Source organism: Pituophis catenifer, unplaced genomic scaffold, assembly GCF_029215685.1.
Source record: "Pituophis catenifer annectens isolate HBS135680 unplaced genomic scaffold, rPitCat1.0.hap2 SCAF_2, whole genome shotgun sequence".
NCBI classification, from domain to species: domain Eukaryota; kingdom Metazoa; phylum Chordata; class Lepidosauria; order Squamata; family Colubridae; genus Pituophis; species Pituophis catenifer.
The window spans coordinates 202,745,924-202,770,300 of NW_027256882.1; the positions used below are offsets into that span (position 1 = coordinate 202,745,924).

The following is a 24,377-nucleotide window of genomic DNA, read 5'->3' on the forward strand; positions in this document are numbered from 1 at the left end:
TCTGACATACATCAGTTGCTTGGCAAGAAAAGGTGAGGTGAAAGCCCACTTACTGGTATTTGCTGATTTTGAGAAAACAATTAACCAGAGTTCCCTGCGGCCTGGTTGTAACCATTGAGGATTTCAGAAAATCTAAAGGGAAGCATAGCTAGCAGGTATACTGCTACATTTCTGCTATGAGTTCATTAGAAATTAATGTTTATGTATATGTGGGGGCCAGTATTATTATTTTTTCTAGTAATTTCTTTATTAATGGGGGAGGGGGTCTGAACCTGCTCATGGAGTAAATGAAATTATTCTCTATGAGCCTCCAACCTTTAACTAACCTATTTTTAAAATACAGTTACCTAAATATTTTAAATGATGATTTATTATTTCTTCTTTTAAAGTTCTTTAACAGCTTGCTCTAGAGTTGGTAATGTTTATAAATTTTCTTGAAATATTACTTGGAACACTGTCTGATGCATTTTCTATATATCATAATATACATAAATAAATAAATGCCTGTTATTTATTGCTACATATATTACCTACAACCTGCAACATAGACAAATATGTTAAGTGAGGAATCAGTGGGAAGCAGGCAGCTCTCTTCCTGCTGTGTATATTATGAAAATTATATCAGTCAGGGTTTAGTTCAACATTACATAATACAGAAAATAAATTGTGGGATGAAGCATTATATATTTTATATTGCTTTTGGTTTTTAAAATTACTGTTTGTATTTATTTTACCCTTCCTATGTTGGTCTATGACAGTAATAAAGATTTGATTTGACTAATCAAATTGGAAGTCCCAGAGCACAGAAAGGCCTTCACTCTGGCATAATAGTCTGTTTTCACCTCAGCAATTCGTGAGGGTTGATTCTGGAGGAGTCCTGACTTGGAACTGCATTGCCATTATGACTCCAGATGCACAGACACACACACAGAGAACACAAATACACAGAAAGAAGACTGTCTCAAAGGTGCTTTTTCAAAAGGCAGCTGGACTGTTTTTTTCCCTGCGGAAGAAGAAGATGTTTAGTTTTCGTCATCATCTTCTTCTTCCTCAGGGAAAAAACAGTCCAGTTGTCCTTTGAAAAAGCACTTTTGAGACAACTATGAGCTGGATGACTGAGAATCTCCACAGACATAGAAACAAGATAGTATTCATATTAGTCTTATTCTACCATGACTACATACATATTCACTAGATAATTATGGTGCAATTTTACACTACCTTGTTTATTTATTTATCAAATTCATTGGCCACCCATCTTGTTGTTTTTAGACATCATATTCATGTAGTGTTAGGATAGGATCTGTGCACAATGCTCAAAGTTTGTCATGTAATGACTTTTGGCTTATTCTTGAGACTCAGCATTATAAATTATGTTCAAATTATGCACCTATTATGCCATATTACAACACTGTATAATCTAATATAGTCTCTTGCATAGTATATACATAGAAAATGTCAACTTTCCTAGTTTTTCAACATTCACCTCACTTCTTTCAGATCCTCATTTTGTACACTTTTTATATTTATGTTTCTTACAGTTTTTAATCTATGCACTTTATATGGCATTTATACATAATCTTTTATGTCTTTATCTATTATACTGTGTGTCTCTTTTCAATGTTTGTACCCATCCTTTATGCACATCTATGATTATAATAAAGATTGATTTGAAAAACTATGTCTGTAGCTGTTGAACAGTTGTGTTCACAATGGACCTCTCCCAAAAAGTAAACTACAAATAAATCACTGAATTGTACCTTCTGCAATTATTAACATTTGTATTATGTATATTTTTATACTTATTTGAAATGATTTACATTGCTCTAATGTTAATGTGGGTACAATTTTATAACTCTATTTCTTACATTTTCAAATATGATGGCTTTCTTTCCTTGTTTCTTTGCAGGAAACTTTTTTATCTTTAGAAAAAAAGAGAGTTTTTGGAACCTTCTAGGAAAAATTTGAAAATTGAGAGTCCAGATGTAAGTGGACAGAATGTATTTATATACTTGGGATTCTTAACAGCTGATACAGCATCCATGCAAAATGTGTTTGTTACAAATTCAAGATATTGTTAACCATTCATTTGATAGTACAGAACACCAAAAGTCCTGTACACTGATAATTTACAAATATGCATGTTGAGTATTCCTAAAGCAAGCATGCACACAGGCGGTAAAACTTTGTTTAAACTCAACTTTATGAAACTCCCTTCACTTGCTTCTATTGGGCCATTCTAAATTTTGTTATATCTGCTAGATTCTGTATGCCATTTCCCTCTAATCAGAATCCAACAATGACATTTCATATCTCCTGGTAAGTTAAGATGGATTTTTAATCAAAAATCCATCCATAATCAACCACTCAACATTTATCAGATTCCATCACATCCCAGATTTCTTGTACAAAAGAACAGCATTCACTGCTCACTAAACGGTTATCGCTTTTGATATGGAAAGTGCCATGCTTCCATATCATAGTTTTGACCATACAGCATATCATGAGTGCCTTAACTGATTTGTTTTTATTAAACTCCAATTTGTAAGTTGAAACAAACTTGGAGAGCTTCCCATTTTGGTATCAATACCATACATGTTGAAACTGCTATAAAGCATACAATGCAACACATTAACTTAACGAACACAGAAACACTGCTTGATTAGTTTAGTGCGTCAGATGGATAGATAAAATCCCATACATAATATCAAACACTTAAAAAAGAACAAAGACATTTTGAAATTGTCAAGTGTGGAAGGAAGAAACAGTGGATAAGGAAAGAATTAAATCCTCTACATTTTTTTGAGTATAACAACCAGTACAATCCCAAAATAATAGATGATTTCAAGAATAACCTGATGTTTACTTAATAGTAGTAACTATATGCACTGTTTTCTCTACATTTGCCCTCCATTTCTCCCCCTGCTCAATAATCCCAGGCAGCATCCTTCTGTAAGGGAAACTAAATGCATTATTTATGTGAATGAAGATGCTAGAAAGTCTATACAGCCTTTGAAATGGGAAGTTGTAATTCCTGGCAAAGAGAAGCATGAGGCTGTGCATTAGGTGATGAGACAGATCTAAAGTCTTGCCAAATAGAATTGCTAAGTAATAACGAACATTTTTTTGGGGAAAATTCATATATGATTTTGGAAGAACAATCCAGCAGACAGTCTCAAATTATTCTTGTAGCAATTAACTGATTGTAAATGGTTTGGGCATTTCCTTTGATCTATTAATGTGATTAAATGTAAATGTGTTTACTCAGCAATTTCTAAAAGGCACATAGTGAACATAATGATAAAAGTTAGTGCTTATAGAAGAACAGAATGAGAAATCTAGTACCTCTTAAACACACTAAAACACATACACACATATATACACACACTAAGATTCTTATAATGTACGTGTAGTTTCAGAATAACAGCAACAATTGTGGAAGGACAGCAATGCCGGACAGCATCATTTGTTTCCCAAAAAGTTAAGAGATTTTCCATTAGAGATGCTTGCTAGTGTTGGCATGTACAATTGTTGCATTTCATAGTTTAAATTTTATTAAAAATGCACAGATTTATGTCCCTATTGAATTTTCTAAATATAGGAAATTCATGATGGGAAAAAATAAGTTGATGATATATCAAACTTATAAGATATAAATGCTTTTTGATAAGATGTAATATGAAATTTTAAAATGTCACAATTTTATAAAGGACTATGTATCTCTGTCAGCTTGACACAGAAGAGCAGGTTAAGCAGAATTCTATCCTAGAAAGGTTTCATTTCTAAAGAGATAAAACAAACCCAGTTTGGTTCTCTGGTTTTTCTTGATTTTGATCATTCATTCTAGGTCTTTTTAGTAGTGTACTAGCTGATGGTATTTTTATAGAGTTAATAAGCTTCTTTTCCCCCCCTCTTGCCTATGTGAATCTGAGCCCATAGCAGGAAGAACAGCAGTCTTCCACTTGAAAGATGGCTCCATCAATCCCACGAGGCCATTGATTACCAGCAACCTCTTAGCTAGACTCTGACAGCTGACATATACTTTTTTCTACTGAAGCCTTTCAGCGTGTCCAAGAAGAGTGCCTGGCTGATATATTCTTTACACTAATCCTATTATAGAAAAAGGCTGCTTGCTAATGAAATAAATGTATTCTGCCCAACTAGCAAGGAAGTATAACTTCCCTAAATTGATAAATTATACATGTGTTCTACCTTACAAGGTCACATAGAAATTCCAGAAGAGTAGCTATATTAGCCTGGTGCCAGAAGAAGAGAAAGCTCTTGTGAGAGAAACCAACATTCACAAAACTTTATCAGATGTATTAAAGAGCAGATGTATGGATAGAGAAGAGAAAATATAAATCAGTAATTACAAAATCCATACAATGGAAAAATAAATCCCAAATACACAGAGATTAGGAATGAATAATTTACTGGGAGTTTAAAACAGAATGCCCTGCCTTTGCTCTTTTGCTTGAAATAAACAGCTATTTTCCTACTTTCATTATTGTACTATATGACTAAAACAATGAAAATACTTTGTTGTAAATCCTATAGGTAAAGACAAATGGTAGGGTTGCTAGGTATAAGGTTTTATATATCTATAAGTGTTTTTATGGTATTATAAACATATATTGAAGTATACTGATTTTATAGCATTTGTATAATTTTTACTTTTATTTTATCCTAATAATTTTAATTGCGGTTGGAAATTGCCACAATATTAGAGCATTTTATCAGTAAAATATTTGTATACTATACAGGCCACCACAGATACCTCGCTAAAATATAACGAACCTATTTTGTTATTTAATCAATATCTCCTCTTAGACCAATATTAGCTCTCAACAATTGTTACAGAGTAGCATCGTACTTCACAATTTATTTGTATTTTTTGCAATTATAATTATGATTTTCATGAATTTGGGGATCAGAACACAGCATGCGTATTGGGGCAGATACAAAGGCTAGACATAGTCGATCATGAGAGAAATAAAATTTTCTATTGATACAAAATATAAAAGCAATTGTGTAGTAATGGATTATCAGATTTTTGATCTCAAGTCAGAGTGTTTTAATGATCTTTTCACAGTACGAAGGTGGAAGGGTAAAATTAAAATCTATTCATACGTCCATCCATCCATCCACTCATCCATTCCACACCATAATCACTTATTCCCAATTCTAACACTGAAAGTGGTATTTTGAGCATGTAACTTTAATCTCATGGCACTTTCACATTGTTTTCAACAATGTAGTTGGACAATTTGGGACTAACTTTATTTTTCTTTCCTGTTGTTAAAATGTTCTTGCTATTTAACTCTTTTATCCTAGGATTGGGAATCATAAACAAGTTTTACTTTCTTCTGTTACAATGATATGAAGAGACTAGGGAGTCTGATCAGAACCACAGAATTGGAATTATGGGCCATTAAAACCCTGTCCAATGTCGCAGATGTCCATTTAGGACATCAACCAAAGGATAGAATATCCCCAATCTTAGAATCTATCTGGCTTTGATATTTGAACCCATCAAAGTTGACAGATGTTCTTTGACTATGTTGACATGGAGCTTGAGCTGGAGTCACAGTTTTTATACCACTTTAAAACTTCATGTAAAATATACATATTGGATCAAATAAGAATTGTTCAGTTCTATTTTTTTTCCTTGATATCATTTGCTACCCATACCAAGTAGCTGGTATGTTGCCTTTTTTTCCCTTTTCTTTTGAACATATCTGAAGAATTTTTTTTAGCAACTTTTGCTAACTTCAGCTTATTCTGAGCTTTAGTTTTCCTAAGAAAATACATTCAGATTTTCTGGGTAATAGGAATAAACCCTTCAGATATACTAGACCAGCGGTGTCAAACTGGTGGCCTGCAGGCTGAATACGTCATGCGCAGGTCACGCCCACCCCACAAAGGCAAAAAAGTCATGATATATCATGAGACGCAATTGAGTTTGATAGCTGTGTACTAGACCCTACAATCTTATTCACTGAGTCTTGTGATTGGCCAAAATTACACAGTATGTTGCACTATTATTATGTTGGATATAACCCACAATCTCCTCAGCTCAAATCCATTGATCTATCTGTGACAATGTCATCTTAATATTGCTAGCATTACTATTAATATTCTTCAAGGAAGTCAAAAGGATCATTCAACAAAACACATTAGTATGAGCGAAGAACTCCTTCTTGAAGCATAATATAGTACACAAAGCACAGTATAGTTATGAAAGAAAGTGTCTTTAGAACTTTCATAATATCATGATTCTTGGCTGCAATGAAGAAGTGATATTTTTAATAAAACACCTTTTCAACATAGGCATTCTTCCAATATGCAATTATTCTGTGCACTCTGATTATGTAAAAAGATCATCTAATTATCTAAAGGCTAGGATTATTTGCATATTCTGGAGTCAAAAACACTAGTAACTACTGCTTCCACAATCTGCTTAAAAGCATTGACAGAAAACCTAATGAAACAGTCTGCTATGAAAAAAAACCTTTCTAGAAAGGAAAGGGGGAAAAGGGAAAAAGATTTTTTTTTAAAGAAAGGAAGCAAACTGCTTTCTCTTTTTATGGAAGTGATTCCTTTTGCAATCTTTCTGCATCTTGTGCCTCCCAGATGTAATAGGTTTTAGCTTATGATGTGATGGATATTTTTATGGCAATATTTTGGATGATAGGGGAGTGGCAATAAACAATACATCTGAAAGATACTAGTTGGGGAAGGTGGTTTTTTTAAAAATCTGACTCTTTTTGCAATTAGTTTTGTATCCCAAGAATCAGTATATATTTTGTATATTTACTGAAAAAATAGAAGTAGGCTATAGATTCATGAAGACTGCTAGTACTATATACTTACTAGAAGATGTATTTGTTCCTTCAGTAGAGGCAGAAATCTTGTCTATGAGTTCTGCAATACACAGAAAGCAACATGGTAATAGAGATGGAAAAATCCTATCTATGAAGCGGAATTTAAAACTTGTCTACCTAGGAAGGTCAAATGCTTTGAGGAAAATGGTTGAAAAAGCAGGTTCGAATAGCAGGGAACTACAAAGAAATTACATGTGGTCCTAATCACACTGGGAATAATTCATTAGGCAAAAATTAATCTTAAAAGCATTACTTTTAAGTAATAGCAGAAAACTAGCAGAATTAAGGAAAATGCTTGTAACCATTTGTAAGAGTATGATAGGATATCACTATACTGAACTGAAGGACCACTATATTATTACATTGATAGAGAGTACTCTAAATAAATTTAATTTCTGACTAGATTATTTATCCTGGGTCACATAAGAAAATTCAGATGTTTAGATGACTCAACATCTGCAAAGAATTCATGACCAGCACTGCTTTTGGAAAAATCTGAACTAGGAGCAAAATACAAAAGAATGAAAGAAGTTTAACAGTGGATGTAATGTTGATAAATTTTAAATAATTAGACTATGGGTATCCGATTCAAATATGATCCACTGAAATCACCTTTTCAGATTGAATTGCACATCTGAAATGAAACTTGGATAATAACACAAACATTTCTTTTATAATGATAATTCAAATTATGTAGAAAAATCTGAATGGATGAAATTAACTTGACAAGTTGACGAAGTCCAGATCTGATAACCAGCTGAAGAAAAGAGAAATAAAAACAGGAGTGACTGAATTTTCAGTCTGATACGAGAGACTGAACCACAGGAAAGGCAAGACAGAGGATCTTTATGAAAAGCAAAAAGTAGTCGCATGCCAAAATCCAGTAACATTTCAAAACATGCATTCAGAAGGCCATGTGCTCTGCTCTAGTTTCGGAATGCTACTACTCCAGAACTAGCAGTGTTAGACAAAAGACTCTCAGAAAAGCTAAGAAAGATGCAGCATTCATTATTCTGCTGTGCCACAAAAGTGACAGATGAATAAAACAAGCAGCAGCATGCAATATGAGCATATAAAACAGCTGTCAGAGTGGAAACTGTCTTTCAGACAGTTTTAAAAACTCCAAATGTAGGTAGCCCCACTGTAAATAATGTAGGTCCTCTCTCAAAAACTAATTTCTGTGAAAAGGAAGCTTTAAAAAGTAAATACAATCCAAGATGTGGAACAGAGGCAATGTAAGATAGATAAAGAAAAGATCTAAATATAATAAATAGCAGCTCTTTTTAAATAATGTTATTTTGTTAGAGGATGCATGCAACACTAGAGGAAATGAGAGGCATTAATATCTCATGCCAAAAAAAGAAAGGATTTTGACAAGGAAGACAAAGAAAGGATAAATACCTGGCAAGTTGCAACTTGTAATAGGCTGCTACAATTTATAATTTAAGGGCATTTTTAGAGATGAGAACCTCAACTAAATTCCAGTTGAGAATTCAACTCATAGATCCAGGATACAGCTGCATTCCCCCCCCACCCCCCCAATGATAGGTCTAAACTCTATCCAAAGTATAATGATGCAGAGAAAGGCTAGGGAAAAAACCTGAATCTGTAGAATTAACATTAGGGAAGCAAGTTATACAACTTGACTTACGTGAGGATGCATTTACTCCTTTTGTCAAAACTGGTATCATGCCCGTGGGTTCTGCAAAAAACAAAAGCAGGAATGAGAAGAAGCTACACATGTCAGTGAACTGCCATGTGTATAAGATGGTGGTCTGACGAAATTACAGGAAAGTTTTAATATAATTAAATTTTATTACTAGTAATCTCACATATAGCAATGCTATATCTCAGATATAGCAAAGCTATTCTTAATTATAGGTATTTTTTTAATTATTTGGAAATAGCAAAATTTTGAAAGATGATATTATAAGAAGTGAATAAGTAGTTCTCTTGGGTGGCATAGGCTAAGATCTAGGTTTCTATGAATCTCTGATTCAGTATGTGAAGCAAAGTGTGTGTGTGTGTGTGTGTGTGTGTGTATAAATATAAATATATAATATAATCTATTGATACTGAAAAAAATAATTTAGGTAATGACAGCAGATTTAAATAACGCTTTCTAGAGAAAAGTATCTTTAATATCTGATTTCAGAGACTTCTTTCCTCCTTCCAAGTCATGTGGAACACATATAAAGCTTCTTTTGATTTAAGAAGTATCCATGTGTAGATACCTGGGTGTCTTGATGTATAAGTGATATATCTCTAAGGATATTATAGTGTCACACACAGAGGTGGGTTTCAGCAGGTTCTGACCAGTTCTGGAGAACCGGTAGTGGAAATTTTGAGTAGTTTGGAGAACCGGTAGTAAAAATTCTGACTGGCCCCACACCCATCTATTCTTTGCCTCCCAAGTCCCAGCTGATTGGGAGGAAATGGGGATTTTGCAGTAACCTTCCCCTGGATTGGGGAGGAAATGGCGATTTTACAGTATCCTTCCCCTGGAGTGGGGAGGGAATGGCGATTTTACAGTATCCTTCCCCTGGAGTGGGGAGGGAATGGCGATTTTACAGTATCCTTCCCCTGGAGTGGGGTGGGAATGGAGATTTTACAGTATCCTTCCCCTGCCATGCCCACCAAGCCACACCCACAGAACAGGTAGTAAAAAATTTTTGAAACCCACCACTGGTCACACATCAATGTGAAACAAGAATATAGCAGTCAAATGAAATAAGAGTGAAAGGAGAGTTTGATTAGTTGTAGAAACTGATAATGGGAAAGTTCTGTTGGTTCCATAATTACTAAGCTACAGAATATTGTCAGGTTGGCCTTCTGCTAGTTAATGTTGGTATGAAGCCATTGGTGAAGCTATCAAGTAATTTCTAACCATTCTTTATTACTCTTCCTCAGATTTAGATGGGCATATATAAATTCTGGATCTGTCAGGCTCAAAAGTCAAGAAAGACTGATTCTTGCAATTTAATGATTTTTCCATGTTGATTTTTAAATATATATATTTCCATAACTTTGGGCAGAGTCTTGCCAAACTGAAGCACTCTACTTATGTATCTACCATATAGTCAGAAACCCTAGTATCCCTTCATCCTCTTTCTCTTGCACAAGATATGTGGACTGACTGTCCTTTGTTCCTCTGGAATGCGCTCTGTCCCTCCTGTCAATCCAGCCTACTACATTCGATCAGAGGACCAGAATCTGCAGGATGAGGGCTAGTGAGAAACCCAAGAAAATGGAGCTCTGAGGACCGTGTGCTGGAGTAAGTGTTAGTTTGGGAGTAGATAATGGCTTGAGACTACACTATGGTACATCTTCATTGGATGCTCAAATAGCCTTAATGGCCTGGAATGCTTTTAATCAGTTTGGACTAAACCATCAGCAAACCTGAGACATGAATTCATTCCCATGCCAATTATTGCAATGTGTTCTACATGAGGAACATCCTTTAAGGATGACGGGAGATCGTCACTGATATAGCTTTAGGAACACAATTTAGAAACCATCTTTCAAGAGCTTCAAAGGAAAAATACTTGTTATTGCAACCTTATATCTCTTCTTAGCAGAATATCATTACACTTAGCTGCTTAAGTGGTTATCCTTTTTAATCACAATTTAAGGAAAATCTTATTTTGTAATAAATAAACATTAAATATTATTCATACAGCTAGATCTACATAAGATCTTTAGATATTTTATGGAGATTTTTTTTTCAATCTATCTATATAAATAAAAATGTAAATGTTCGTTTGTCCAAAATCGTAAATCTCCGAAAGTTCTTCACCGATCGCTTTGAAATTTTGACACAACGTTGCATTTGAATATGCACGTGTTTTTATATACCTATATTATATAGATCAGTGGTCCCCAACCTTTTTATCGCCGCGGCCCGCTGAGTGCGCGCAGGGGTGAGGCCACGGCCCAGGAGCCTTTGCGCAGGCCCATTGCGCACGGCCCAGGAGCCTTTGCGCAGGCCCATTGTGCACGGCCCAGGAGCCTTTGCGCAGGCCCATTGCGCACGGCCCAGGAGCCTTTGCGCTGCAGCGTTCCTGTCCCCCGGCCGCTGCGCGGCCCGGTGCCAGGTACTCCACGGCCCGGCACCGGTCCGCGGACCGGGGGTTGGGGACCACTGATATAGATGTCACACCTGTGACAGGTAAAAACATGCTTTTTTGAAAAACAGCGCCATCTGTTGGACGTAAAAGCAACACATGCTATACTATCTTTTTGGACTTTAACGTCACAGTACCACCATGGCAGGTGCGAGCCAGGTCTTTTCCCCTCAGCGCTGCCGCTGAGCAAAGCAAAATGGCGGGAAATATCAACCGCCGCCAAGCATCCTCCCGACTAACAGAGTATGCCGTACCTTTGGCAGGGACCCCGACTCAGCCTGTGGTGCGGAGAGCTGCGAAGGTGAAGGCGGTTATACTGGCAAGCTGGGAAACAAGCTCTTACACCCGCGCCAAACTGGCACGGAGGCAAAATAGCCATGACCTGAGTGACAGAGAGACATTAATGGCACTCGGTCAAAAAATATTGTATACCCACAAGATTGGACCACAGCAACGCGTGGCTGGGTACAGCTAGTTAATATATAAATATAAAAATATGCAAGATAAACATTATATGCAACAAAAAAGTACCCTATATATATCTCAAGATTGTTCAGCCTTTCCAATATATGATACATTGTAAGAATGATTTTTTCCCCCAAAAATAGGATTCATAAGCATTTTAGGAAAAGCAACATAGTTAAACCGAGGGGTTTGTTTTGTTTGATCTGTAAGAATAGTAAGTAAGAATGCCTCCCACAATTTTTGTAAAGGACTCCTCTGGGATACTTTGAAAAAGAGGTGGATGGGAAAGTATGAGAGATGAGAACTAATAGGCCCCAACGTATAATTTATGATCCATCACTGAAAAGGAAGAGATCATTCAAACATTTGTTATGAGCTAATATGAAGATCCATGTAAGTACAAACGCAGGGTATTACTACTTTACAAAGGCAGGGTATTACTACTTTAATTAACTGAAGATGTGTTTCTTATAAAATTATTTTAAGTTTTAGTGAACTCACAGGTATAGCTGACTTGTATTTTTATTAGGAATAGCCAAAAGGTCACAAAACGGTGGATAAGCTTCTGAGATATTCAAGATTCTTCATTGGGGAATTTCTTACCCTGCCCTCCCCCACAAAAAATCCCAGGTCACACCTAGCTAGAATATTGTATTAATATCACTAAAGTGTCCCAAGTTCTGAGATAGAAAGATTATCACACTGTACTTGCTTATAACTGGAAAAAAATAAGTTTTTGGCATCATACAGGAAAATGGGAATGAGATAAACAGAAAACAGGAAGAAATTACTTAAAGTGTGCTGCTTGTTTTATTGCTTGCCAAAAGGCAAATGGCAGATGGTAGTAACATTTCTGAAAGGAACTGTAGTTGCCATCTAAACATTTGCCAAACTTTAGAAAATATGGAGTCACATTGTCCTATTTAATCTATTTATTAAGAGTAATGACATATTTCTAAGGAAACCAATGCTTCAATATTTCAATGAAATCTATATACCTCCCCGAAAATAAGAAATATTCCTCCATATTTCTTCTCCTCCTTCAGATAAAATGGTAAGTAGTAGGAATGTAGATATATTTTTGTCCAAAAAAAGAAAAAGAAAATGTAAACATAAATATATTCTGAAAGAGTTAATCATGCCTGAAAGTTAAGCACAATCCATGGAGACCATAGATGTAGTTGGTCAAGAGGGATGAAAAAGAAAAAAAAAAGTTCTTTGTTCATATTGGAAACTCAGAAGTTTGGCTCCTGAAAATGTAACAGCTCCCGTCTGTTCAAATCCTCAAGTAGCGGATGGTTCCTGTTATTTGCTGTTTATGAATTTCAAATGACAATTAGCAGTTTTATTTTTATTTTTTTTTTAAAAAAGCCAAACAAGCTGTCAAACCATTTAAAAACAAAAATATGTGAAGAAAACAACTTAAAAAATTGCAATATAATTTACACAAGTGAGTTAACAACAATTCAGGAATCTGTTATATAATGGATTTCTAGGGGTTCTTCTTAGGCATTGAAATAAAATTTATATTAACAGTAACAAGAGTTGGAAGGGGCCTTGGAGGTCATCTAGTCCAACCCCCTGCTCACGCAGGAGACCTGCACTAGGGATTCGAACTTCCAACCTTTCTGATTGACAAGCTCAGTGTCTTAGCCATTGAGCCACCTAGTCAGGTGTGATAGAAATCATGACATTATTTCTATTGCCTTCCTGTCAGTATATTTTTCTCCCAAGCAGTTTAGGAGAGACTAACAATGCACTTTCCAAGTGCATGCCCGTTGACACAAATTCATGATCACACTTATGAAGTCTTAATATTGGAAGAAGAAAAAAGCATCCAAATAGATGTAACAGAAGTCCACTGAAATAAAGAAACATCTGGGGAAAGGTCATATTTCTCTCCAATAAAATATAAACAGCTGTGCATGCAGCTATGTATGTATGTATACCAGTGGTTGGTTGCCCTCGGTTCGGACTGGTTCACAAGAACCGGTAGTAAAACCGGCAGGAGGCCCCACCCACTGCCCCAGATGTCATCATCAGTGATCTGCGCATGCGCAGAAGCTTCTGTGAATGCACAGAAGTAAGGCGCGCACACGATTGAAGTGAGAGAGTGCGATCCCATTGCGAACCGGTGGTAAAGGTAAGTAGAACCCACCCCTGATGTGTACAACACTGAGTAGAGGAAAAGACTCCTTCTAGAGGAAAAAGGCAGAAGCAATAGGAAATAAAATATTGCAGGATTTCTTTTTTTTTAAAAAAAAAATCCTAACTTTTTGAACGTCTAAGTAAAACATTCTATGTTATGTTTGACATACCTACCTGAAAAAGTTTTTTATTTTTACAAAATGTTATCAGTTACCTTTCGTTAGGGCATAATACATTTAAATCCCACAAAGCTCACACAAGAAGGTGAAGCAAAAATAGTTTGCAAAAAGCAATTTGCATACAGTAAATGTAACCAATTTCTCCTATTTGCTATTTATATCATTCTTTTGGAGAAATTCCATGCATCTTTTCTGACCTCAATTACACTTTCCCCAAGGAGAACTTCATTTTCAGAGTAAAGTAAGAAGGGGAAAAAAAATACTCGAATAATTTAAAGACAGCCTTAAAATACATGATGTAACATTTGATTTGTTTTAGTAATTGGTTTTTAAATTATTCTACGATTTGAGATTGACTGAGGCAGAAAAACTAGATCTTTAGTCAAAAACATAACCATTAATGAGGGAAGAAAAAATCATGACTAATGAAAATTGTTTACGAATCTGTATTCAGCCTTCTAAAAATGAAACAAACAAAACATTGGTGTCAGGATTGCTGCCACAGAAGAACTGCAAGGCAATCACATTTGATGGATCCACTATGATGGTGAACAAGAGTGAAATGCCGGCACTTGTGCAGGAAAATGAAATTGATTGTATCATGCAATTTCTACTTGAAGGAAAAGAAACTACTCCATCCAATAATTATTCAACTAATTGGCAGCTCTCACTGCCAACAAGTTCTTTCTAAGATCTAATCAGTATCTATATCCTTAAAATTGCATCCTATTAGTCTTACCCTCTAGAACAAATGAAATTATTATTATTTAGTTTATCAATGTACTTTTTAAACTGAAGTGTGCAGAACTCAATGCAATACTCCAAATAGACCAGGATAACAACAATGTTCCTCAAGATGTTATTAGCATTCTTTGCACTGCCAATAACATTGTTGGGATCCTTGACCTTGTGATCCATTAAGTACAACCAAGTCCTTCTCGGATATGCTGCTCTTTAGCCAATTTTTCTCCATTTTATACATGCTTCTTTTAGTTTTCTTGTCTAAATGCATGACTTTATTTTTCTTTCTGTTGAATAGAATAGAATAGAATAGAATAGAATAGAATAGAATAGAATAGAATTCTTTATTGGCCAAGTGTGATTGGACACACAAGGAATTTGTCTTAGGTGTTTGTCTTAGATTTCTATCCATGTTTTAATCTCTTCTTTATCTTTCCTCCCTCTCTTTCCATATATTAGTCACCCCTCTTAATTTTGCATTGTCTGCAAATTTGGTGTTTCCTCACTGGCCTTGCCCTTGTTATTTATAACAATGTTGAATAGTGGTCAGGTCAATACCGAGCCCTGTGATATTCCCCTTAAAATATCTCTCAAGGTAAATTTAATACCATTAATAGTTGTCATTTGAGTACAATCCTTGAACCAATTATAGGATCCACCTAATAGTTGACTTGTCAGGCTTGTGTTTGATTTTTTTTGTTAATAAGGATGCTATGAGAGACTTTGTCAAAGGTCTCGTTAAAGTCAATCATTACAGTATTTCATGCAAGCTGGTTCTGTTCTGTTGAAAATAAGCATTTTTTCATGCCTAAAATTTATTTATTTGTATCCCACTTTCTTTATTTTTATAACTCCAGAACATATCCAATGCACCTTCCTCCATAACAACCACTCTGTGTTGGGTGAGAGAGTGACTGGCCCAAGGGCACCCAGCTGGCTTTCATGGCTAAGGCAGGACTTGAACTCATGGTCTCCTGCCTTAACCACTAGACCAAACTGGCTGTCACATACCCTGAAACATGACCCTGAACCTTGTGCTGGGAAATTTACAGAAAAGGGACCTAGGAGTCTTCTAGTCCAACCCCTTGCTTAAGCAGGAAATCCTATAGCAGTGATGGCTAATCTTTTTGCCATCGTGTGCCAGTAGGGGGGATGTTGCATGCGTGCCCACACCCATAATTCTATGTGCCCCGCCTCCACACATGTGCACACAACACCCCCGCTCCCAGCACGTGATGGCTCGGTAGGCCCATTTTTCTCTCTCCCCAAGCTCCAGAGCCTGTATGTATACCGTATGTATGGAATAATTGGGAGAGTTTTCACTATTACTATGTTGGAAACAATGACTATTTTCTTACCATCTGAATCTGAGAATTTCTAAAACCATGTCAGTTATAATAAAGGCAAAATATTAGTGTTTTTGATGGAAGAGAATATTTATAACTCAGGGCTGGAATGAGGAGTCCTTGGTGCTCTCTGAGTTTGGTGGTTTTCTTGCTGATGTTTCATTCTCAAACCTGGTAACATCATCCATGCTATTTAGTGTTTTGATGTTGCTCGGTTCCCATAGGCTCTGAGTAGCTTACAAAATGCCAAAACATAGCATCAATCTAGAAAATGTATTACATAACATCATAGACCTCTACATCTTCCAATCTTTCCTAAAGAGCCAAGACAGGGAAGAAGGCTGTCTCATATATGGGATGAGCTGTTTTATGAAACGGGTATAAAGGGGTATTAAGAGGTCTTGCACATTGCTTTGAAAGCTGCCTCAGTTGGCCACTTACAAAATAAGTGGCCGCCGTGCTGTGAAGACCTTTTTATTCCATCAAGCGGGCTTGGCCTGATCTCTTCCCTTTTTAAATATGTAAATTTTAATCTGTTTTTAAATTATTGGGGTATTTTAATTTGTCTGGGCCAAAAAGTTTAATTTGATTTTATCGGGTTTTTTAAATTTTGTGTATTTATGTATTTTATTGTTGGCTGTTCACCGCCCTGAGTCCTTCGGGAGTAGGGCGGTATACAAATCAAATAAACTAACTAAACTAACTAACTAACAAAATAATCCAAGATAAATATTAGATTCGAGATAGCTATTTGGAGAGTTTTTAGAAAACTCTTGAGATAAGCAGTTAAATTTAAGGTAGATAACTCTTGAATAACTGAGGATTGTAACAGGATAATCTCATTGGATTTTGCCATTTTCTTCATACACATGCTGATCTTTAAAATGCTGTGAATATAATTCCAATTATTTCTTTGCTCATATATTTAGAATTATTTTAAAAACATTGTATAAAATTTTTAACACGTCCGATAAGATGTTGAAGGACACAACTAGCAGAAGCATGCTAATGGTGCAGAAGAGAACAGTATCACAAACAAATTCCAAATAAAATAAAATAAAATAAAATAAAAACACACATTGCTATGGCAAACAATAACACAACAGATATGCCTTTATATCAGGGGAAGACAATAAGGTACCCTTCTATTGTGGGTTAGTATTTTCAATGGTGCCCATTGGGGTGCTTCTTCCACTCAATATTTTCTAAAGATTCTTTTAATTATAAAAGAAATTAAGTGGAAACTTAGCATACTACGAAACAAATCACCAGCTTCTGCTGTCATGTTCACTTGGAGGAGAGCCATTAAATGCTGCAAATGCTCCACTGAGATTACAGAGAGCATCACTAATCAATCATCTTATAAATGGGTGCTTTGTTATTAGCAATGCCTATCCATGGCAACCATTTTGTAAGTAGGGAAGTCTCCCATGGCAGCCATTTCAGGATTTCAACACAGTGTCAAACAACTTTCAATGTGCCCTTGATAAAAAAAAAAGTTTAACTACTCTTGTTCTATATAATTAGGGCCTACAAAACATTAATTCTATACAACTTTCTTTCAATATATTATTTATCAGATATGTAAGCAACTTTATTATTGAATGTTTCCCAGCAAACTTATAATAAACCTGAGTAATGATAGGAAAGAATTACATAGTTCTCACATCTCAATAACTGTTCTCATCATACATCCAGCCCTATACACAGAAAACCTTTCCTTCCTTCCTTCCTTCCTTCCTTCCTTCCTTCCTTCCTTCCTTCCTTCCTTCCTTCCTCCCTCCCTCCCTCCCTCCCTCCCTCCCTCCTGTTATTTTTGCTCTTTGTACCAAAGAACAAGATATACAACATTGAAAATCAATTATATTTTATTAAAGACCCTTCTGTTGCCAATCTAGTATGCTATTTGGTATTTTTGCTTTCAAAAACTTTATCTTGCTGAATTGCATTTCTCAGTGCTTATGTCTCTTTTTATGAAGATATAATATTCTCGGTGCTCGCTCAGCACTTCAAAAATTCCATTTGAACCACACTTTAATTTCATTATAGGGATAGGTTAGCAAACTCGGTTGGAATTTTATATCTTGTACTTAGGGCTTGCAATAAGAATTCTCATACTTTTTGTGATCTTTTCTCCATTCTTTTAGTTGGAAGAGAGTACAGGAATATCCTTAGGTGCACAAACATGTGTCCATTTATCTGAGTCATTACTTCACCCTTGTACTCTGGCTGAGTCCTGAAACTGCTAAAGCCATTTCAAGTGTGAAACTGTGCAGATTTATGGGCAACCAATTCATTTATGTATGGGAACTAGGTCAGTTACAGTGAAAAGAAATACCTGTTTAATCCATTACTTCAATACTCATAAATTAGTATTTCAGTGTAACACTATTATAACAGTAGAATTTACTGGTAATGTTTTTCATGTAGTTTACTATAATTTTGTTCTTTACATAACTATCTGTCAATTTTTCAGCTATCTTAATACTTAGTTTTGAATAAGGGTACCCTCATTATTATTCTAAAATGTATTTCCTAATATATATACATAATAGATACATGCTTGGCATTACAAGACAAGATAGAAAGACCTGCACATGAATTAGAGAATGAACAAAAGTATATGATATCATCAAGAGAGTAAAAGAATTGAAATGGAAATGGCCTGGTTACGTAGCAAGAAGAACTGATGACAAGTTGACCAAGGCAAACATAGAATGGATGCCACTTTATAAAAAGCATCCACGAAAGAGACTTAAAACAAGATGGATCGACAACATCAGCAAGTATTGTGGGCCCAATTGGCAAAAGAAAGCTCAGAACCCTAATGGTTAGAAACATGAGAAGAGGCCTTCATCCTGCAGTGGATAGACAATGGCTAAAATGAAGATGATGATTATAATAATTTCCTAATACTAATAATTCTATTTTTTTAAAAAAGGAAACAATTTCAGTCTAACCAGAATGATAGAGAAGCTGCTCCTGCATAATTAACTCTCATAAAGTTCTATATAATCATGTAGATTTGATGATGATTCAAAAATCTTTTATCAATTTCATTGATGTATAAAAGTTTGAAAAGAGCTGGGAAAGAATTGCCAGCATCGTATCTCTATAAAACAGCATCAGGGCCAACCAATAAAATGAAGACTCAATAGATACAAGAGTGTCAGGCAAAGCAACCAGAATCACTCATGAATAGTGTCACACAGAAGCCTTATTGCTAGCCACCCATGTTACAAGAATCTCACCAGCTGCATTCTCTTGAGAACGGTCAGATAAGACTTCAAGGATTATGGGGAGGTCAGACCTGTGAACTCTGCAGTCCAAAGACTCTATACTCCCCCCACCCTTAACACCTCACTCCAGTCTAGCTGGAGATTCCAAGACAAAGAGATGGTAAATGAAATTCAACAGATAAAAGATGTGATACAACAAGGATATATCTATTTATTTAGCAATAGCATAGCAATGGCACTTAAATTTATAAACCACTCCACAATGTTTTACAGCACTCTCTGAGCAGTTTTTAGAGTCAGCATACTCTCACAACAATGTCGGAAGGATGGAAAGCTGTCAACCTTGAGCTGATCAGGATCGAACTCCTGGCAGTGGACAGAGTCAGACTGCAATATTGCATTCTAACCATTGCACCACCACACCTCCTATTTATTTGCTGAGCTTGTACTCTCTGTAAAGGAACACAGAGAGAGGCTCATTGACCACAACTCTATCACAGAGTGTCAAATGTCTTGGAGCAGTTTTGTCAATTCAGGATAATATAGAACATAATATCCTGAGTTTATTTGTGTTCTGAAAGTCCCAGGCTGAATTTTTTTTGATATGTGTTACACATGGAAATGAACCTTTGAAAGTGGTCTCCAAAATTCCACATAATGACCTGCTAGAATTGGGAATAGATGATATACCAATGCTTTTCTATCTTCATTGGTTTCTAGAATATTTCTTATAGCATTCAAAGTGCTGTTTCAACATTTGAAATTTAAATGACCCTTCTATACATCACCCAAGTATAAATAATTCCTAGGATGAAGTTTAAATAATAGTGGCATTTTAGTTGCGGAATGTTTCTCCCATCACTATTTTATGGGCATTTTGGCCTCAAATCACTTTGTAAAGATTCACATAGTCCTCTAAAACCGCTTAATTTTTAAATATTAAAAATATTGTTTTAACATAAAACTTATACCATAAACTGTCAAGAGAACACAGGACATTATCAAAGTAAAAGATTCTAATGTAAACATTACAACATATAATTAAATATATAATCTATAAATATATAATCTGCACATAAATATATTGCATTTTGCTTTTTAGCATAATGTTTGAAAATCTGGAACATTCAATTTAAAATAGCACAACACAATACCTTTCCATTTTGTTTTTGTTTTTCATCTAATGGCAAACAGACAAAGCATCTGAATTTTGCTACCTTAGGAAACAAAATGGCAAACTGTATAATCATCTAGTGGCATATAACCAGGAGTATCTGTTATAAAGATTATATACAAGCTGATGGAGTAAACAGAAATTTGTGTATCTGCTGTGAAAAACACAGCTGAACATATCGGTTAAAAATATGTATCTCTTTTCATTGACCACAAACTATTTTTTACTTTTCTGTTTTCTGCACCTTAAAATTGCAAATGTAAATTACAGGACACAAGAGGAATAAATGAATTTAACAATTCCATATGTATTTCATGTAATCTCTCTAATGAGGATAGTAAACTGGAGCAGTTCCCATGTGCACAAAGGTGAATCTCTTCGCTGTTTTTGCTGACTAGAAAAACAATGAGTGCGGCTGTAGTAGAATTTTATACACAGTATACACATTTTAAGGTCTCTTAAAATGCTATGCTTGCATTTAAGCCAAAAACAGATAGAGTTTAATTTACTTATCTGAATAATAAAATAAATATGATCACTTACTATAAAAATATATTGTTTTCATAGCTACACTTGAAAACTTGTCAGGTGGAATATATTCAAATAACTTGAAAGAACTTCTCAGTGTAAACATTATTAACTCCCCCCCACACCCCCCCAATATTGTATCCTATTATTTAGAAATTCTACCTACATTTGGCCTTTATATTATCCATTAAATGATAAATCAAAATATTTTCACTTAGTTTGAGTTTTATACCCTTAAATAGATATATTACAGGAGGTTTTTTTTAATATCAAGTCTTATAACAATTCATTTTATTTGCAAAAATTCTAGATAAGAATGAACCACGTCTTACCACTGGTGTCTGTAATAGTTACTTCAGCTTTAGTACTGTCATCTCCAAATCTGTTGCTTGCTTTACATGTATATTCCCCAGCATCATCCAAAGAAGCTTTAGTAATGCGGAGTTCGGAGAATGTTCTAAGGGAAGAAAGTTAAATAAAGATGAAATCATTTTATGCATCATTGAAGGAAACAAATATACACAAAAATACTTTTTAGATTTGTTCCTCCTTTACTGGAGGTGCAGAGAGGAACCATGTTCATAAGACAAATGACATATTGTAAATTACAGGTAGTCCTCGACTTACAACAGTTCGCTTTAGTAACTGTTCAAAGTTACAATGGCACTGAAAAATGAGACTTATGACCATTTTTCACACATATGACCGCTGCAGCATCCCCATCGTCACGTGATTTACATTCAGATGGCTTGGCATATTTATGACAGCTGCAGTGTCCAGAGCTCATGTTTGGTAACCTTTGGTAACCTTCTGACAGCAAAATCAACGGAGAAGCCTGATTAATTTACAACTGTATTGCTAATTTAATAATTGCAGTGATTCACTTAACAACTGTGGCAAGAAAGGTGGTAAAATGGGGCAAAACTCACTTAACAAATTTCTCACTTAGAAACATAAATTCTGTGCTCAATTGTGGCCATAAATCGAGGACTACCTGTAATACGTAGTTTTCCTATTATAGATTTGATAGTATAGGTACTCCTTACTTAATGACCATATGACAGAAATCCCCTCCCTCCCAAATTTCTTACAATCCACCCTCAAAGTTATGACTGCTGCACAGACACATCTGGAGTCACATGATTACAGTTTGGTGCTTGGCACATTTCAACTCACATTTACAAATAGTTACAATGTCCCACAATAACATCACAATGTTATTTGTGCCATTTTTTGCCCAGTTTCCAGAAAAAAGCATCCATTCAGAGAAAGGATTTTCTTAACATCCATGCTGTTTGCTTAATAACCAAATAATTCACTTAATGACCACAGTGATTCGCTTTACAACAATCTTAAAAACCGAGTCGTAAAATTTTACAGTTGTAAAATCGAGTCCGGTCATGTAGTGACATGCTTAAGGACCACAATGTCTTATGGCTAAAATTCCAGGCTCAATTGTTGGTCGTCATGTTAAAAAGTGAGGCTTACCTGTACAACAAAAGGATAAACTATTGTGTGTAACTCGAGATTAACCTTCAATTGCTTGTTTGAAACAGGGGTGAAATTCAAAATTTTTCCCTACTGGTTCTGTGGGTGTGGCTTGATGGGCGTGGCAGGGGAAGGATATTGCAAAATTTGCTGGTTCTCCGAACTACTCAACATTTCCACTACCCACTTCCACTTCTCCAGAACCTATTAGAACCTGCTGGATTTCACCCCTGGTTTGAACTGATCATTAGAAGTTGGAACTAGGAAGCAGTTTGTTTTTTTCCTCCTCGGATTCCAATTGTGTTCTTTTTGCTTATCTTCTTTTAATGTGAATTTATGAGCACAAATTTTCCCATTATTAAACTTTTTAAGTAACTCTAAGAGCCCTCTTGGCTGGGCAAAGAAAATGGACGTTGTCTTACCTGAACGTCCCTTTTCTGGGCGCTGCGTACACTATCCATGGATGGGAGTTAATGCTTCAGCCTTTGGCAAACAACTGAGTGTTCCTTTAAGACAAAAAGACCTTCCCCAGGGACTTCCCCTTTTCCCCCTGTCTAGCCACACCCCCAGTCCCATGATCCCCAGTCTGAGCGAAGATGTGGCGTAAAAAAGGCTCAACGACAACTAGTGGTGAAGTAACACACACAACTTTATTAACTAAACTAAAACAACGTGGTTAACTGCATAACGGAAACCAACCCTCTACAGTCGGGCAGGCAGCCCATAGATATGGGCGGGAATGGATAGTGTACGCAGCGCCCAGAAAAGGGACGTTCAGGTAAGACAACGTCCATTTTCCTGTGCGCTGCTTCCACTATCCATGGATGGGATATACCCAAGCTTAAACCCCTAGGGCGGGGGGCTGACTGCCTGCAGAGTCCTCTCCGGTCACAACCCGTTGAAGTACCCGGCGGCCGAATGCCGCCTCGGCTGAATCATAAGCGTCTATCTTGTAGTGCCGGATGAAGGGCGACAATGAGGACCAGGTTGCCGCTCTGCAGATATCCGCTACTGAAGCCTGTGTAGCCCAGGCTGCGGACGTGGCCGCACTTCTAGTGGAATGGGGAAGAATGTTGTGCGGTAGCGGCTTGGAGCTTACGTCATAGGCCAAGGCAATGCAGGCTCTGATCCATCTGCTGACCGTGGGGGACGAGATCTTCTGGCCCATGGAGGCCGGGTTGAACGAGACCAGGAGCGCTTCAGTGCGTCGGAAGGGCGCCGTCCTGTTTATGTACGTCCGGATCGCTCGACGGACATCCAGGGTATGCCACCTTCTCTCCCTGCGGTCCTTTGGCGCCGGGCAGAAGTCCGGCAGGGTAAGTTCCTGTGCCCGGTGGAACCAGGAGTTCACTTTTGGGATGAAAGTCGGGTCTAGACGGAGGACCACCGAGGACTCTCTAAAGATGCAGAGGTCCCTACGGATGGACAGAGCTGCTAGCTCTGAGACTCGCCTCGCTGAGGTGATTGCTAGTAGAAAGGTCACCTTGAGGGTCAAGTGTTTGAGGTTGACGGAAGCCAGAGGTTCGAAGGGAGGGCCCGTTAGGGCCTGCAAGACTAGGGACAGGTCCCAGGTTGGGTAACGGTGCACCGTCGGCGGGTGGAGGTTCGTAGCCCCGTGGAGGAACCCTCTGATACGTGGGTGGTGTGATAGAGTCTGGTAAGGTGCACAGGATATGACAGTTGATAGAGCTGCCGTCTGACGCCTTAGGGTAGCTGGGGCCAGCCCTTTGTCTAACCCGGCCTGTAGGAAACTTAGAATGTCCTGAACTGATGCTGAGGTGGGGTCCACGTGGTGACCGGAACTCCAGCTGCAGAAAGCCCTCCATGTCGCCTCGTAAATACGAGTTGTTGACGGGCGTCTGGCTGCCTGAATGGTGCTGACGACGCTATCAGGTAAGTTGTCCTTTTTCAGGATGACCCGCTCAAGTGCCAGACGGCTAATTGAAGCCACTGAGGATCTGGATGGTTGACCTCGCCCTGGCACAGTACCACCTGATGTGGTGCGATCACCCACGGTTGTTCCACCGACAGGGCCACCAGGTCGGCGAACCACGGCCTTCG

At 36.8% G+C, this 24,377-nt stretch overlaps 1 protein-coding gene across 2 annotated transcripts in view; it reads right to left on the minus strand.

Moving 5' to 3' along the window:
• NRG1 (neuregulin 1) overlaps positions 1-24,377 on the minus strand; it is a 647,655-nt gene that overhangs the window by 88,958 nt on the left and 534,320 nt on the right. For both annotated transcript variants that reach the window (XM_070935470.1, XM_070935472.1), the window contains exons 3-5: positions 21,161-21,285; positions 8,536-8,586; positions 6,874-6,924 (exon numbers count right to left, since the gene is read on the minus strand). In XM_070935470.1, coding sequence (XP_070791571.1) covers positions 6,874-6,924; positions 8,536-8,586; positions 21,161-21,285 — 227 coding nt within the window. The remainder of the gene's footprint in view (positions 1-6,873; positions 6,925-8,535; positions 8,587-21,160; positions 21,286-24,377) is intronic.